Genomic DNA, 18,905 nt, shown 5'->3' with positions numbered 1-18,905 from the left:
AAGCCCTTTAATGAGCTCTTGTACAGTGAAAGATTAACTGTGATTGGTTGCTGTGCTAAAAACCAGACAATTAGGGTTTCAGGCTGATTAATAAATATGGGCCAATAAGTTTGGGGGGAAAAAATGACTAAAGGGGGACATACCATGAAAAAACAAAACATCTACAAGACTGCAGCAGACAGTGGGCGGCCGTTTGAAGGGAAGTGAGACACCAAGAGGCCAAGATTTTAGTTTTTTTTTTTTCTGTGGTACAAAAATAATACGAAAATACAGGGGTCCCTCAAGTTACAATATTAATTGGTTCCAGGATGACCATTGTATGTTGGGGCCATTGTATGTTGGGACCATTGTATGTTATGACCTTTGTATGTTATGACCTTTGTATGTTATGACCTTTGTATGCTGAGACCTTTGTATGTTGAGACCTTTGTATGTTGAGACCATTGTATGTTGAGACCTTTGTATGTTGAGACCATAACTCTATGGAAACCTAGTAATTGGTTCTGAAGCCCCCAAGATGTCATCCAAAAATAGGAAAAAGTGAGGATTAAAGATAAATAAGTAGATAAGTAATACAGATAAAGCAAATCCTTATATATAAAAGTAATAACGATCTGCCGGGAGCTGTAATCACTGTCTATGTCAGTGTTTCCCAACCAGGGTGCCTCCAGCTTTTGCAAAACTACAACTCCCAGCATGCCCGGACAGCCCTTAGCTGGAGGCACCCTGGTTGGGAAACAATGGTTTATGTAGAGGACAGGAGCTTCTTCAGGGTCCTGTACCGTACACACAGTGTCCCAAATTGAGCCACCCTTTCCAGGTGTCCAAAAGAAGCAGTTGACCCTGGCACAGGTAAGTAGTAGTACAGAACTTGCAGTTCCTCCATGTACTGTAGGGGGCGCTTACAGACAACAGTCAGTGCTTGTACTTCAGTACTACAGGCGATTTACCAGTAAAATGCCCATTCTGATTGGTCGGTTCTTCCAGTCATTGACATGTTTCACAGATCTGGACTGTCAGTACATTGTATGTTGAGTCTGGTTTCAAGTTACAATGGTCCAGAAAAGACTATCGTATGTTGAAACTATTGTATGTTGAGGCCATTGTAAGTTGAGGGATCACTGTAATAGAAAATAAATGTGACTCCCCCCCAAAGCCTTAAACAATGAGGGATAGGATTTTGTGAGGTGGGGCCTATAGCTCATACAAAGTACCCTATATAGTGGTATAGATTTAAGCATAGATTTTTGGTATAAGAGGGAGGAGAACGTATACATACAGGGGGTGATTTATCAAAACTTGCCCATAGCAACCAATCAGATCGCTTCTTTCATTATTCAGAGGCCTTGATAAAAATGAAAGCAGCAATCTGATTGGTTTCTATGGGAAACTGGGTAACTTCTTCTCTGGACAGATTTTGATAAATCTCCCCCCACAGTGTTTTTTCTTGTGTACTATGAGGGTGGGGTTGAAAAATACATATAACTTGCTGTGCTAAGGCTATGCTTACACAGCGGAACTTCTACTATTTGGGTTAAAGGGGTTCTCTGGTGGAAAACTTTTTTTTTTTTTTTTTTAAATCAACTGGTGCCAAAAAGTTCAACAGATATGTAAATCACTTCTATTAAAAAATCTTAATCCTTCCATAACTTATTAGCTGTTGAATAATACAGAGGAAATTCTTCTTCTCTTTTTGGAACACAGAGCTCTCTGCTGACATCATGACCACAGTGCTCTCTGCTGACATCTCTGTCCATTTTGGGAAATGTCCAGAGCAGCATATGTTTGGGGATTTTCTCCTACTCTGGACAGTTCTTAACTGGCGGCCAACAAAGGACAAGCTGGCTTGTCCTGAGCCGGCAACCGTTGTATGACGCGGCTCAGCTCCTGGCTCGAGCTCGCTTCATACTGCACAGCCCCCAGCTGAATCCTATAGCTGGGAGCCGGCATTAATAGCCGACATATGGCGATTGCCACGGCCGGCTATTAATCCTTTAGATGCCTTCAAAGTTGACATTGGCATCCAAAGGGACATTTAAATGCTCTCTGGTGGTCCAGTGTGGTTGATTCCCCCCCCCCCCCCCCCCCCACACACACACACACCGCGATCCACTGTTACCTCTCCTGCTGCGGCTGCTCCTGCGCTCTGAATGATAAAGCCTGGCAGGCTTTATCAATTGAGTGCAGAGCACACAGATCAATATGGTTGTGGTTCCAAAGTCCAAGATAGCATATTTTTGGTCACTTTTTAGATCATGAAAAAATGTATAAAAAGCGATCAAAAAGTCTTATCAATATAAAAATGTTACCGCTAAAAACTTCAGATCATGGTGCAAAAAATGAGCCATCATACCCCCTGCTGCTGGGGTCGAAAACGTCCCACTGCCGCTGAGCCTATCGCCGGCCGAGTCGAGACTGACTCACCGACCACCAGCAACCAGGACGAGGGTCGCGGCGGAAACCATGGGGGAGCGAAGGAAGGTATGTATATCTTTATTTTTTTTTACTGCCGGCAGTATGGAGGACAATTTTTCCATCTTGGAGTACTCCTTTAAGGTTTTTAAAAGAGTATTTCCTGTATGTATAATTCTCATTTATGTTACATTCCTGGCTTTTTGAGTTAAAATCTTCTTCAAAAACCTGAACTTGAGGACTTTAGAAGAGTAGATATAACACAACCAGCTGACACTCTATCATTACACACAAGAAATCCCCATATAAATCCATATGATAAAGAATAAAATCAACTGAGAATTATTTATGAGTCAAAGTAAAAGGGACAAAAAGTAATGTATCCAGATATTTTATTCTTTACAGAAGTGAATGTAGAGCAATATGTAAGGATAGGATATCACATGAGCATGGAAGTGTCTTCATCTCTTCATCATTGTATCACTGCTTGAAATATGGTTATTGACAATGTTAACCCCTTAAGGATGAAGCCCATTTTGACCTTAAGGGGTACTCGGGTGGAAAATGTTTTTTTTTGTTTTTTTTTTTAAATCAACTGGTGCCAGAAAGTAAAACAGATTTGTAAATTACTTCCATTAAAAAATCTTAATCCTTTCAGTACTTATTAGCTGCTGAATACTACAGAAAAATTATTTTCTTTTTGGAACACAGAGCTCTCTGCTGAGATCTCTGTCCATTTTAGGAACTGTCCAGAGCATAATATGTTTGCTATGGGGATTTTCTCCTACTCTGGACAGTTCTTAAAATGGACAGAGGTGTCAGCAGAGAGCACTGTGCTCATGATGTCAGCAGACAGCTCTGTGTTTCAAACGGAAAAGATTTTCCACTGTAGTATTCAGCAGCTAATAAGTACTGGAAGGATTAAGATTTTTTTAATAGAAGTAATTTACAAATCTGCTTAACTTTCTGGCACCAGTTGATTTAAAAAAAAAAGTTTTTCACTGGAGTACCCCTTTAAGGATGAGCCCATTTTTTTGCTAATCTGACCGCTGTCACTTTATGCATTAATAACTCTGGGATGCTTTTACTTATCATTCTGATTCCGTGAATATTTTTTCGTGATATATTTTACTTTAAGCTAGTGGCAGATTTTCCTCGATACTTGCATAATTTCTTGGTAAAAAAAAAAATCAAAAATGTCATGAAAATGTGGAAAATTGTAGCATTTTTCTAACTTTGACACTATCTGCTTATAAGGAAAATGGACATGCCAAATACATTACATATTGATTCACATATACAATATGTATACTTTATGTTGGCATCATAAAGTTGACATGTTTTTACTTTTTGATGACATTAGAGAGCTACAAGGTTTAGCAGCATTTTACCAAATTTTCACAAATTTCTGAAGTTGAAGTTGATTTGAGGGGCTATTCTGTAAGAAATCCCCCATAAATGACCCCATTGTAGAAAATTAACCCCTCAAAGTATTCAAAATGGCATTCAGAAAGTTTGTTAACCCTTTAGGCGTTTCACAGGAATAGCAACATAGGGGAGAATAAAACTCAAAATATCAATTTTTTACACTAAGATGTCCTTGTCCTTTTTTTTTTTTTTTCATTTCCCCCTGAAAATTTGTTACCCAATTTCTCTTGAGTATAGAAATACCTCATATATGGACGTAAAGTGCTCTGCAGGCGCACAACATGGCTCAGGAGGGAAGGAGCAACTTGGGATTTGGAATTTCGGAGAGAGAATTTGCTGTCATGGTTTTTTGGGGGGCATGTTACATTTAGGAAGCTCACATGGCACGTTATTTGGGAAACTAAACCCTGCAATGAATGTAACAAGGGGTACAGTGAGTCTTAACACTCCAAAGGTGTTTGACAAACTTTAGTTAAAGTGGGATGTAAAAAATTAAAAATTAGATTTTTAACACTAAAATGCTGGTGTTAGCCCCCAAAATTTAAAACCTAATTTCTTCAGAGTATGTAAATACCTTACATTTTGATGGAAAGCGCTCTGCAGGTTCAAACTATGGCTCAAAAGAGAAGGAGCGCCATTGGAGAGGGAATTAGGCTGGAATTGAAGTTAGGGGCCACATGCATTTACAGCTACCATGGTGCCATAATAGTGTACCCCTCAAGTAACGTAATAAGGGGAATAGTTACACAAATTTTTCATTTTCACAAAGGATAATAGGAGAAAAAGACAATATTGGTAGCTCAATTTCTCCGGAGTAAGGAAATACCTCATATGTGGATGTAACATGCTCTACAAGTGTACAACAAGGCTAAGGAGTGAGAGAACACAGATCACATTTAGGCCTAAGGCGGTGATTTGGACTGAAATAGCAGAGTTTCTGACAATCTAAAAAAAAACAACAACTTGACCAAGAGATCTCAATTTTGAGACCACACCCCCTGAAGGAACATAACAAGGGGTACAGTGCGTATTTACATGTTAAAGGTGTTTGCAACAGTGGGCCATAAGAAGGGAAAACTAATTTTTTTACTCTTAAATGCAAGCGTTACCCCCAAATTTTCTTTTTCAGAAGGGGTAATAGGAGGGATTGGGTTACAATTTTTGAAGCCTTTTTTTTCTGGGTATGGAAATACCCCATATGGGGATGCAATGTGCCACACGTGTGCACAACAGGGCTCAAGAGTCATAGAGGTATTTGGGGCCTGTGACATATCAGTAGATGACGGTTACATACATTCAAAGGAAATTTTAAAAAAAGAAACACCCACATGTGACCCCATTACAGACAGTACAACCTGTGGGGAAAGTGAATAGAGGTAAAGTGGAAATTTGGAATGAACGGGTGTTCCCTAAATTTATTTTCCAGGAATGGATGAAGTTTAGTTTAGGAGGAAAAAAATAGCAATTTTCATACTGATATGCCAATTATGTTCCCAAAATGATGACCCAGAGCATAGCCAAAAGTACAACGTGTGTCCGCCCCAAAACTTATGCTCTGATTCATCATTCTGGGAATGTTTTGTGTGTGTTTGTCCCTAACCTATTGCCTGCAGATAGGTCAGAAAGCCTCTTTGATTCTTCAGCACTGTTCCACAAGCGACCGTGGATTTGAAAAGAGGTACTGGATACTGGTATAAAAGTTATCCAGGTAAAGGTGGTAATCCTTATACAGCAGTGGGTGCAAAAGGTTCCACACGAGTTTCCTGCTAACTCCCAGTGTAGGGGGAAATTCTGAGGGTTCAATACAGGAACCCCATCCTTCATACACTCTAAACTTGTAAGTGTACCCTGAGGTACTCTCACATAGTTTATAGAGTTTCACGCAATACCGCACCCGCTTAGTGGGGATATATTGATTGAAGATTAGTCTCACTTTAAAGTTTATGAGAGATTCATTAAAAGAGACCTCCCTTTGATGGCCCCAAAACATCCTCATCTCGGCTGAATGGCAGACCAGCCAAAAGGGAATCTGGGAGTTGGGCGACAAATTGTTGGGCGTACTGGTTTGTCTGCTCCACCATTAGATTGACAAAGTCATCACTGAAAAAATAACTGAAAAATGTCATTTCAGTGAATCTGACAATCTTAATCTGGACTACTGTGTTGCCAAAAAACTAAAGAATCACGGGCTGATCTGTGGGGCTCTCCAGACAAGTTCACCGGTGAAGGGTACAGGTAAACTTGTCTGAGGGGTTGGAACACTAGTACTGATGACAGTGTCACTCGTACTAGTGTGGGACACTGGGTCACTTGAATGAAGTGTTTGTGGCCTCGTACGGCGACGTCTCCGTCGCATTCTCATCATCACTAGATGGTGAGGAGGACGAGGAAGACAACAGAAAAGTGGGGTCTTTGTTGCCCTCCCTGGCACTTTCTGTGCATATGCACATGTCTCCTCCACCGAAAATACCCTGCGGGCCATTTTATCAACTTTTAAGGGGAGAGAAAAAACACACAATTATTCCAGAAAAAATGCCTACACCCCCAAAAAACGCTGAATAGGTACTGCGCTGATGAGTGGTGGGGTGGGCAATTTGCTAACAGTGGACATCCGCTCTTTTATAGGGAAGAGGGTCTGGCCAATATTAGCGGGGGGAAAAAAGGTTGGACCCTCAGATTGCGATTTTATTAAATATATCAAAGGAGTTTTTTGATTAATCAAAAATATGGCAACCCGGTCATCTCCAGCCAGAGATTGTCAGACGTGGAAAACTGCAGAGTTTGCTTTGTTACACAATTATAATATAATGTGCTAGAAAAAAGTCTCCACAATAGTTAAAGGGGACAGTCCCCCTCACCGCACACCAACAACAGTGTATCTAAATAAAAAGAAACGATATTATACACAGAAGTGAAGTACATAGAACTAAATCACACAGAAATGTATAATATAAAACAAAAATGTAACCATCACATGCATACTACAGTTACAGTATAAAAAACAACAACATCAAAAATAACAAATGATAAAATAACAAAAAAAGGTAAAAGATTAGCCCAGGAGCACAAACCAAATCAGTCATAAAATTCAATACATCAATAAGTTATAGCTACCGAGACACCTTGTGATTCCTCTGTGCTCTTCCCTCTCATTATGTGCAAGGAAATCAAGATGTCTTATCTTTCTGTACATAACATAATACAGGGTTAAAAGAGACGGTGCAGAATTATATTTTCGGGATTCTTAAATGAGAGAACATAACGTAATTTTTTTTACCATAAAAAGACAAAGGGGAAGATTTATCAAAACCTGTCCAGAGGAAAAGTTACTGAGTTGCCCATAGCAACCAATCAGATCGCTACTTTCATTTTTCAGAGGCCTTTTCAAAAATAAAAGAAGAAATCTGATTGGTTTCTATGGGCAACTTAGCAACTTCACCTCTGCACAGGTTTTGATAAATCTCCCCCAAAATATCTATCTAAGTTTTATCTATACACTGCAAATGTTCAGAGTGATTTCCATTGGTAACAAAGCAGATGTCTATGCTGTAGTCCAGTTCTGTCAAAACGCTCCATCATCTTCTCGGATATAACCTCCATTGTGTCAGTGATGCATTGTCTCAGGTCGGTGAGATCCTGTGACTGAGGGGGAAGATACTCTTCTTTGCCATAGAAACCTCCCCCCCCCCCCCACCCTCCGAACAGAAAGAAACAGGAGGGTGTTAGATCTGGTACTTGTAGAGGCCTGCACCACAGTGGTGAATTGTTACCAGTGCAGCTGATTCAACATTTCTGTACAGTTTCATTCAGGTATCGGTGAACATCCAAATAGAAATGTGGAGGTGACCATCCTACTAATATTTGGCAGAAGCAATTCCTACACTATTACAGGTGGGAGCGGCCGGTTACAGGATCCTCCACAAAATACGAAGGGACCAGAGACTTTGCGTCTGTTCATTGCACAAAACACGTTGCTTTGGGTGAGTTCCTCATAGGCTCGATGAGGACACATGGGTTTTCTGAGCCTCAATTTTTAATGGTGTGATGATTGACCTTCTAACCAAGGTAAAAGGTCACCTACTTGCTGATCACCTGCATGTTAGCCAATTTCTCCTCTTTCAATCGGTCCTGCAAAAGTTAAAGCATTTTGGTTTGTCATCTTGTTTCAGCTCCCATTTACCACAAATGTTACTTTAACTCCAGGACTTTATTTCACTGTCCTTTTTAAATCACCCGGTATATAAGGTCCTGACCAGCCTCATGTGCACATTGTGGAGACATCACAGTAGGTGTAAATGGCCCTTGTGCTCTTAGGAGTCTTTACTATATAAGTTACTATCAACAATTTCTGGGCGTCCTGATAAACAATGCAGAATCCTCTGACTCTAGCAATTCATCCTGGACTGTTTATAGAATCCATATTAATATTTATTTTCTGTACCATTCATTATCTATTTTGTTTTACAGTACATATAACTATATACCATGTGAGCAAAACGATGGGTGGAAGATCCTTCCAAAATGAAACATCAATCAGGACGCAGAACTCTCATAAAGTAGAAGAAGGTACAAAATGTATTGAGAGATAAAAGTGCAACACTAGACTGGGGAGCGTTTCCAGCCTGGGTCCGGGGTGGAAATGCTCCCCAGTCTAGCGTTGCACTTTTATCTCCCAATACATTTTGTACCTTCTTCAGCCTTCTAAGAGTTCTGCACCCTGATTGATGTTTCATTTTGGAAGGATTTTCCACCCATCGTTTTGCCACTTTGTACCGGTCGTCTAACTTGGACCACAGGAGGGCACTAGAGGCTGCGTTCTCCGTTCTATTCTGTTTTAGATGTTTTGCTCTCAGCATAACTTCTAGAGATAAGGGGCCATCCATTTGGCTCTGCTTATTCCACAGTTCCCACTGGTTAATCTGCACGAGGTGCGCTCCATTTTCTTTTCGTTGTCTTACATACCATATGACATATAAAATGTTTCATGTCTGTGTATCCAACATCACTAACATAAATTATCAGGAACCCGAAAGGGCTGAAGAATTTTCCTAAGCTTTACAATAAATAACTGGTAATCATTTTGAACAAAGACATTAAATACGTGAGAATAAAGAGCAACATTATAGATGATAACTATTTCTACTGTAACTTGCTGTGATGTTGAGGGTTTAAAATGAAAAAACTCAAGATAGATAAATAGATACATAAATACATAGATAGAAAGCTAGATATGATAGTTTCTATCTTTGAACACAGCATGAAATACTATAGAACATTGAGATACATGTCTTTTTTAATTCACTTTTGGAATAGATGATGTAAAGTGAATGGAGGAATTCAGTGCTATTCCACACATTAGAATACACTGGCTGGTGTATTTAAAAAAAAAAAAAAGTGTTTTTTCTGCGTAGAAATACGCATACCAGTGCGCTCATCAGTGCAAAGGGCATACAGACAACAAAGGAGTGTACTATTTAGTAACTGTTATTCCGTCTAGGGCCTATATACTTTGAAAGGACAGCCATAAGTAATCGCCTACTGCTGTTCTATACCCTCATATGTCAGGCAGGGAAGTGCCAGGACATGCACAGAGAAGGGGCAGAGGCCTACATACATCAGGCAGAGTTGGCAGCAGACTTGAGGCGAGGGGCAGCAGGAGTCGCAGCAATAGGCCTGAGCTCCCATTAACACCCAGCGGTCTTATCGTCGACCCATCTCTCCTCGTCAATTGGTTTGCACACTCATCCCCATCATCACAAGCGACATCTGACAACCCCAGTCAAGAGTCGGTGGGTTCCTCAGACACAACCCTCAGTTGGCATGGCCTAGGAGCAGTCCCTGTAATCCCATTGCCTTTGTCCTATGCTGTTCCCTCTCCCAAAGAAGTATCTCATGCTTTGGGTTCAGCTCCACTATTTAGTGAGGACGATGTAATAGAGGACAGTCAGCATCCAATGGGCAGCCAAGAATGTGAGGAGACATGCGTCGCTTGATCCGCAAGGTGGGCAAGTATTGATGCGGAGAGTGACGTGGGAGGCGGTGTTTCAATTGTTCAGGGTCCTGAGGCAGACACTGTTGTGAAACACGAGGAGGACATCAGTGACGTGCACACATCTTTTGATGATGATGAAGCCGATCACAATTGGGAGCCGGGTGCAGAAGCCGGGGCTTCATCATCATCATCATCATCATCATCAGGAGAAGAGATTGGCTCTTTGTCTATGAGGCAGCAAGGCGGTAGCACGGTTGGCAATCAGCGTGGTGGTGGCAGTAGTGGAAATTCAGGAGCCAAACGTGCCAGGGGGAGACCACCTACTTCGCGGAAAGCTACCATTCAGGGAGGTAGTGGAACAGGGGTTCCTGGAGACGGCGCCAATAGCAGTGAAATAGTGCAAACTGCGGGTGGGAAAATCAGCTACTCTGCGGTGTGGTTGTTCTTCATAAAGAATCCGGAGGACCTTATCGTAGTCACATGCAAAATCTGTCGGCAGAAAGTGAAGCGTGACATTGCCACACGTTGGAATTCCACCCTCCATATGTTGGACAGACTATACGAACAAAGAAAAGCCATCACGGATTTTTTGATGATACAAACAGATAGGCATACTCCCCTGTGTAACTTCACGGAGGTTCCAGAAGAAAACAATCTATGCATGTCGCTTCAAAAGGCAGTATGCAAATTTAGCCCTGCAGTACTTTCTTTTTTTCAACAAAGTATTACACTAATAAAATTAAAGTTTCACAATGGGCTGCCTCAAATTCTTTTTGCTTTACTCTATAGATTGGAACACAATGAGCAGAGTCATCACATTATCAATAGAAGGACCAGTCACCTTTATCACACTGTGGAAGGGCTAAATGGACCAAGTTAAGAACACTACACACTATAAACTGTATATAGATTTGTTTATGAAGCCTAATATGAGGGGAGGGTTGTACGCCATTTGTGATTCAACATTGCACTCATCTATAACTTTTCTTTGTCAATTAATTCCCATTCATTACAACAGCCATAAAGTGCAAACACACACACACACTATTCTTTTGTCTCTGTAGGCAATACAGAAAGGAACATTACATCTCTAATATATTCATTCAGTTTGCATAAATATATAGATATAGATATAGCTTTTATTCATAAAATGTACAGAAGAAAAGCAGAAAACACATTTTGAAATTTTTAAATGCATTGAATGTTCTAGATTGTAAGAATATAAGCGTAATCTTTTTTATTTTACTGAATGTTTGTCACAAAACATGGGTGATAGTTGTAGGTCAGGTTGGCATCGGCAAAGCACCATTCTTATCTCGAATCAGGAGCCAACTTGACCTAATATAGATGTGAACAGAGCCCAATATAATTGATGTCCTTTTTTCTTACTGATTTAATGTTTGCTTATTCAGTGCCTCACATATACAGTCATGTAAAAAACAAAAACAAAAAAAAAAACATAATTTAAAGTTTTCTAAGAAGCCCTTAAACCCTTGATAAAGCTGGTGCTACTGGTAAAAGGTTGGTGTTGCTGTGTTTGGTTCCTTGTAGGAATATTATTTATATTAATTAGACGGCAGGTCCTAGGCTATGCTATCTGCATCATATAAATACACAAATAAACATAGAACATGTCCCATTCTCTGCAGAAGAAGGGTAAGTGATCCATATACTACAACTTTACAATCTCAGCATTGACATCATTTCGTCCACATATTAAAATGACTTTAATCAAATATGAAATGTTTGTACATTACCAGATACATGTTAGACATAACATCTGCACATGACAAAGAGGGAAAAACGTGTCTATATAGGTAGCCATTGTATAGTTACCGGACAGACCCATCATATATAGGGCTGCAACAGAAAGGACTTCTCTCGGGCCATATATGGACTCGCCCCTTAGGTAGCTTCCAGGAGCGTAGAGAAGATCTCTCTTTTCAAGAAGATGCACTATTTCATGATACCTCCAGATGTAATTTGATCCCCCATAAAGCCCCAGTTCTCTGACTTGAAGATACTATTATTGCACAAGGCTTATCTGTTTTAACCAATAGGGATACAGCCAGACCTCAAGACAGACGCTTTCAGCTCCTTTTACACCTTGGGGACCAAGGGCGTACCTGTCTGCCCTGGTCCCGCTCCCCTGCTATGACGCAGGGTCACAAGTTGACCCCTCATCATAGCTGGGTGGTCCCTGGGGCTATTAGCCTCCAGGTCCCGTATCTATTGCCGGACATCACCGATCATGATGATGCCCAGCATTAACCTCTTAGACGCGGCAATCAAAGTTGATCACTGCATCCAAAGTGAAAGTAAATGGTTCCTGACAGGTCAGTTGGGCTGTTCAGGACCACCACGGTGAAATCGCGACATCCCAAACATCTGAGAGGAAGGGGGAGGGTCCCTACCTTCCTCCATATCCGTACAATCAGTAAACTGCTCCATGCCTGCTCAGGAGGCTGGAGCAGGAAAGCGCCGATAACACTGATCAATGCTATGCTATGGTACAGTGTACGCAATAAGTGGACTAAAAAATGATGTAAAAAAAAAAAGATCAAAGGGGTACTCCGCTGGAAAACTTTTTTTTTTTAAATCACCTGGTGCCAGAAAGTTACAAAGATTTGTAAATAAATTCTATTAAAAAATCTTCACCCTTCCAGTACTTATCAGCTGCTGTATACTACAAAGGACGTTTTTTTTTATTGTTTTTTTTAATTTTATTTTTTATTATTATTTATTATTTTCTGTCTGGAAGCGTCCAGAGCAGGTGCAAATCCTCATAGTAAACCTCTCAGGATCTGGACAGTTCCTGACATGGACAGATGTGTCAGCAGAGAGCACTCTAGTCAGACAAAAAAGAGATTTAAAAAGAAAAAAAAACTTCCTGTGGAGCATACAGCAGTTGATAAGTACTGGAAGGATTGAGATTTTAAAATAATAGTACCTTACAAATCTGTTTAACTTTCTGGCACCAGTTGCCTTAAAAAAAATGTTTTCCAGGGGAGTACCCCTTTAATAAATGTGATTTAACCCCTTCCCTAATAAAAGTTTGAATCACCCCCAAACCCAAAATAAACAGAAACATATGTGGTATCACCGCGTTCGTAAATGCCAGAACTATAAAAATATAATGTTAATTAGACCGCATGGTCAATGGGCAATATTTAAAAAAAAAAAATCCAAAATGCATATTTTTGGTCATTTTGTATACTTTAAAAAACTTATAGAAAGTGACTAAAAAGTCCCATCAAATCAAAAATGGTGCAGATAAAAACTTCAGATCACGGCACAAAAAATGAGCCCTCATACCGCCCAGTATGCAGAAAAATAAAAAAGTTATAGGGTTCAGAAAATTACAATTTTAAACATATAAATTTTGGTGCATGTAGTTATAATTTTTTTAAAGTAGTAAAATAAAATAAAACTTATATAAATTAGGTATCCTGCAATTGTATGGACCTACAGAATAAAGATAAGGTGTCATTTTACCTAAAAGTGCACTGCATAGAATCGGAAGCCCCTAAAAGTTCCAAAATGGCATGTTTTTTTTTTTTTTTTTTCAATTTTGCCCCACAAATATTTTTATCTTGTTCCTCTGTAGATTTTGTGGTGAAATGATTTATGTCATTACAAAGTAAAATTGGTGGCGCAAAAAAAAAAAATGCCCTCATATGGGTCTGTAGGTGAAAGCTTTAATATTTTTAGAAGGTGAGGAGGTAAAAACGAAAGTGCAAAAATGAAAAATGGCCTGGTCCTCAAGGGGTGAAGTGGCACACTTAGACTGGAAATCATCCCAGGGAGCTTTAAGTAGCTAAGGGGTTACATGTTGTTAATACTAAAAATATAGGGAAAAATAAGTAGGAATGTGGCCTCCATAGAAAGCTTACAACACATTTTGTTAAAGGGGTACTCCGGTGAAAAACTTTTTTTCTTTAAATCAACTGGTGCCAGAAAGTTAAACAGATTTGTAAATTACTTCTATTAAAAAATATTAATCCTTCCTGCACTTATTAGCTGCTGAATACTACAGTGGAAATTCTTTTCTTTTTGAAACACAGAACTGTCTGCTGACATCACGAGCACAGTGCTCTCTGCTGACATCTCTGTCCATTTTGTGAACTGTCCAGAACAGCATATGTTTTCTATGGGGATTTCCTTTTGCCCTGGGCAGTTCCTAAAATGGACAGAGATGTCAGCAGAGAGCACTGTGCTCTTGATGTCAGCAGACAGCTCTGTGTTTCAAACAGAAAAGAATTTCCACTGTAGTATTCAGCAGCTAATAAGTACAGGAAGGATTAAGATTTTTTAATAGAAGTAATTTACAAATCTGTTTAACTTTCTGGCACCAGTTGATTTAAAAAAAAAAAAAGTTTTTCACAGGAGTACCCCTTTAAGAGTTTCTGCCTGACCATGAAGGACATTTCTAGCTCGGACACATAGAAATAAAACAAACATAATATGATATGATGTTCTCGGATCATCACTATCATCATCTTGTTGTTGTGAAGCATGGAATGCTTAACCCCTTCCCGCAAATGGACATACATTTACAGTTCCATTCACGATCACGGCACAGCGGATGTGTGGCTGATAATCGGCGGTGGGAGCCGGCGATCGCTTATTGCTGGGCACCCGCCGCAACTGTCAGGAGCAGAGCTGCACTCCGATCCTGACAGTTAACTCCTTTAGTGCTGCGGTTAATGTGACCGTAGCACTGATCGGGATGACAGAGTGAAGAAGCTCTCTCTGTTCTCCATGGGGACTATGCGATGCGATCATATGGCCGTCATAGTAGCCATGGCAACCATAGACCTCAGAATGGCCTCTAGTTAACTGACTATGGAAGCCGATCAGGCTCTGTCCGAGGCAGAGTCTAATCTGATGTGCGTGTCAATGTAACACTAAGAGATGTCAGTGTAAAACTGACAGGCATAATCAATTGCAGTACAGATCTGTACTGAAATGTATTATAAGTGTCAAATACCCTAGTGGGACAGTAAAAAAAAAAAAAAAAAAAAACTAAAACAAATGTAGAATTAAAGGAAATCTGAAACAAAAACAACTTATCCCCTTTTTACAGGATAGGGAATAAGTTTTTGATCGCGTGGGGTCCAAACGCTTGGCTCTCCCATGCAGGAAGCGTGTCGGCAGCAGCGTGATGCTGCGGCCAACATGCCTCCTCCATGTAGTTTTATGGGAGAGGCGGGTATGCAGCATTTGTGCCTCTCCCATAGAGCCTCCCACAGAGCGGAAATACCGGGTAGATCGTGAGGGTCCCAGAAGTCGGAACCCCAGGCAATCAAACACTATTCCCCTATTTTGTGGACGGGGATTAGTTGTTATCGCTGCAGATGTCCTTTAACAAAAGGTAATATCCCCCTATGGGGACAAAAAATAGTTAATAACATGTCAAAAAAGTTAATAAGTGTGAATTTTGTTCCTCATATGGGTCTGTAATGGACAGCATTATGACTAAAAATTAAATATAACTGGGTCCTTAAGGGGTTAAAGTAGTTTTGTGAGTTATTCTGGATATAACATTGCAGATATTTTTCATAGTCAGTGTTCCGGAGCAGATATTTGCATGGCATTGGAACAAACGGCTAGAATTTCCATGAGAGATGGACATGAAATCTGTATAGGGAAAACATATAACCTGATCATTACACAACGGTTTCCACCCTGCAGACGAGTCACAATATCTATCTCAGAGGAAACAATACGATGGATACAATAACACTTGTTCTTCTATCTGTGCTGTATACTGAATGCATCGCTGGAGTCATAATAAATCTCATCATTGTGGCTGCAAATCTCATGAAATGGAAAACAATGAAATCTCTTCATATTGGGGATAAAATCCTCAGCTCTTTGGCAACTTCCAGAAGCTTATACCTCTTCATTATCTTCATCTTTCATCTTTCTATTCTACTGGATTTATGGAAGAACACGTTTCTGGCTGAGTCTATAATAGTAATAGTCACAATGGTTTTACATTCTAGTAATCTCTGGTTTGCCACCGTCCTCTGTGTCTTTTACTGTGTGAAGATTACAAGCTACAACTGGAAGTTCTTCATCTTTCTGAAGACCAAGATCTCCACCCTGGCTCCATGGTTCCTTCTGGCTTCTCTGCTCATTTCTATATCTTCTAGTCTTCCACTTGTTTGGCACTTTTATGAAATACAGATACAGAATCTTGCAAATATCTCAATCACAAATATGACTCTATCAAGATATGTGGAGGATGATAACATTCATATCAGGTTCATTCTTTTCCTCATCATCTCATGTCCACCATTCCTAGTATTCTTGGCTGCAGACTGCCTGTTACTTCACTCTCTTTGGATGCACACCAGACGGATGAGGAGCTCCGGGTCCGGATTTCGAAGCCCAAACTTGGAGTCTCACTTCAGTGCTGTGAAGAGTATCAGCTTCTTCTTAGTGTTACAGGTTATATACTTTTGTACAACAGTGTATTCATTTCGTGCTGGGTACACAAGTATAATTGAATCCTTTATCAAACTAATAGTAATATGCAGCGCACCCTTCCTCCATTCACTTTACATCATCGATTCCAACAGTGAATTAAAAAAGACATGTATCTCAATGTTCTATAGTATTTCATGCTGTGTTCAAAGATGGAAACTATAATATCTATCTATCTATTTATCTATCTTTAGTTTTCCATTTTATACCCTCAACATGAGTACATCACAGCAATTTACAGTCGAAATATTTATCATCCATAATGTTGCTCTTTATTCTCACATATTGAACTTCCTTGTTCAAAAATATTACCAGTTATTTATTGTAAAGCTTAGAAAAATTCTCCAGCCCTTTCATGTTCCTGATATTTTATGTTGGTGATGTTGGATACACAGACATAAAAATATTGTATATCTCATATGGTATATAAGGAAATGGTGCGCACCTCGAGCAGATTAACCAGTGGGAAATGTGGAATGAGCAGAGCCAAATGGATGGCCCCTTACCTCTAGAAGTTATGCTGAGAGCAAAACATCTAAAACAGCGTAGAACGGAGAACGCAGCCTCTGGGTTCCTCTGATGGTCCAAGTTAGACAACCGGTACAAAGCAGCAAAACGATGGGTGGAAGATCCTTCCAAAATGAAACATCTTTCAGGGCGCAGAACTCTTAGAAGGTAGAAGAAGGTACAAAATTTATTGGGAGATAAAAGTACAATGCTAGACTGGGGAGTGTTTCCAGCCCGGGCCCGGGCTGGAAACGCTCCCCAGTCTTGTGTTGCACTTTTATCTCCCAATAAATTTAGTACCTTCTTCTACCTTTTGAGAGTTCTGCACCCTGATTGATGTTACAGTTTGGAAGGATCTTCCTCCAATTTTTTTGCTCACATGGTATATAGTTATATGTACTGTAAAACAAAATAGATAGTGAATGGTACAGAAAATAAATATAAATATGGATTCTATAAACAGTCCAGGATAAATTGTTAGGGTCACAGGATTCTGCATTGTTTATCAGGACGCCCAGAAAAAGTTCATAGTAACTAATATAGTAAAGGCTCCTAAGAGCACAAGGGCCTTTCTCATACAAGGACAAGTGTCAGGTGTGATACAACCGGTCAGCGCATCTCCACCTACTGTGATGTCTCCACAATGTGCACATGAGGCCGGTCAGGACCTTACATACCGGATTTAAAAAAGACAATGAAATAAAGTCCTGGAGTTGAAGTAACATCCTTGGTAAATGGCTGGTGACTGAAAATCAAAGCAAACCCAGGAATTTCGTGTGAAATTGTCTGTTTTATAAGCCATACAGATTTTTTCTGTTTTAAAGAGCTGAAACAAGATGACAATCCAGATACCGGTGATCAGCAAGTAGGCGACCTTTTACCTTGGTTAGAAGGTCAATCATCACACCATTAAAAATTGGGGCTCAGAAAATCCATGTGTCCTTATCGAACCTATGAGGGACTTACCCAAAGTAACGTGTTTTGTGCAATGAGCAGACGCAAAGTCTATGGTAACCTCTTTTTTTGTGGAGGATCCTGTAACCGGCCGCTCCCACCTGCAATAGTGTAGGAATTGCTGCTGTAAAATGTCAGTAGGATGGTCACCTCCACATTTCTATTTGGATGTTCACCGATACCTGAATGAAACTGTACAGAAATGTTGAACCAGCTGCACTGGTAACAATTCACCACTGTGGCGCAGGCCTCTGCAAATACCAGATCTAACACCCTCCTGTTTCTTTCTGGTCTGAGGGTGGTGGTGGGGGAGGTTTCTATGGCAAAGAAGAGTATCTTCCCCCTCAGTCACAGGATCTCACCAACCTGAGACAATACATCACTGACACAATGGAGGTTATATCCGAGGAGATGATGGAGCGTTTTGACAGAACTGGACTACAGCATAGACATCTGCTTTGTCACCAATGGAAATCTCATTTTATCATAGATAAAACTTAGATAGATATTTTTGGGGAGATTTAACAAAACCTGTCCAGAGGAGAAGTTGCTAAGTTGCCCATAGCAACCAATCAGATCGCTTCTTTTATTTTTGAAAAGGCCTCTGAAAAATGAAAGAAGCGATCTGATTGGTTGCTATGGGCAACTCAGCAACCTTTCCTCTGGACAGGTTCTCCCCCTTTGTCTTTTTATGGTTAAAAAAGAATATTATGTTCTCTCGATTATGAATCCCGAGAATATAATTCTGCACCATCTCTTTTAACCCTGTATTATGTTGTTATATACAGAAAGATAAGACATCTTGATTTCCTTGCATATAATGAGAGGGAAGAGCACAGAGGAATCACAAGGTGTCTCGGTAGCTGTAACTTATTGATGTATTGAATTTTATGACTGATTTGGTTTGTGCTCCTGGGCTAATATTTTACAATTTTTTTTTGTTATTATATCATTTGTTACTTTTGATGTTGTTGTTTTTTATACTGTAGCTGTAGTATGTATGTGATGGTAAATTTTTGCTTTATATTATACATTTCTTCACTTCTGTGTATAATATAATGTATTTTTATTTAGATACACAGTTGTTGGTGTGGGGTGAGGGGGACTGTCTCCTTTAACT

The 18,905-nt window shown here is 39.9% G+C and overlaps 1 protein-coding gene across 1 annotated transcript; it reads left to right on the top strand.

The window, feature by feature from the left end:
* Nucleotides 1-15,562: 15,562 nt before the first annotated feature.
* On the top strand, nucleotides 15,563-16,489 carry LOC130360929 (taste receptor type 2 member 39-like). The gene has a single exon (XM_056563483.1). It carries the CDS (start codon nucleotides 15,563-15,565, stop codon nucleotides 16,487-16,489), a length of 927 nt encoding a protein of 308 aa, XP_056419458.1.
* Nucleotides 16,490-18,905: the final 2,416 nt, after the last annotated feature.

The sequence above is a fragment of the Hyla sarda genome, chromosome 3 (genome assembly GCF_029499605.1).
Source record: "Hyla sarda isolate aHylSar1 chromosome 3, aHylSar1.hap1, whole genome shotgun sequence".
Taxonomy (NCBI): domain Eukaryota; kingdom Metazoa; phylum Chordata; class Amphibia; order Anura; family Hylidae; genus Hyla; species Hyla sarda.
Note: the sequence above shows the minus strand (reverse complement) of the source record. Positions and strands in the feature narration are given on the sequence as shown.

Excerpts from the sequence above, each read along its gene's own strand:
- LOC130360929 (XM_056563483.1), top strand. The coding sequence starts at position 15,563 with ATGGATACAATAACACTTGTTCTTCTATCTGTGCTGTATACTGAATGC.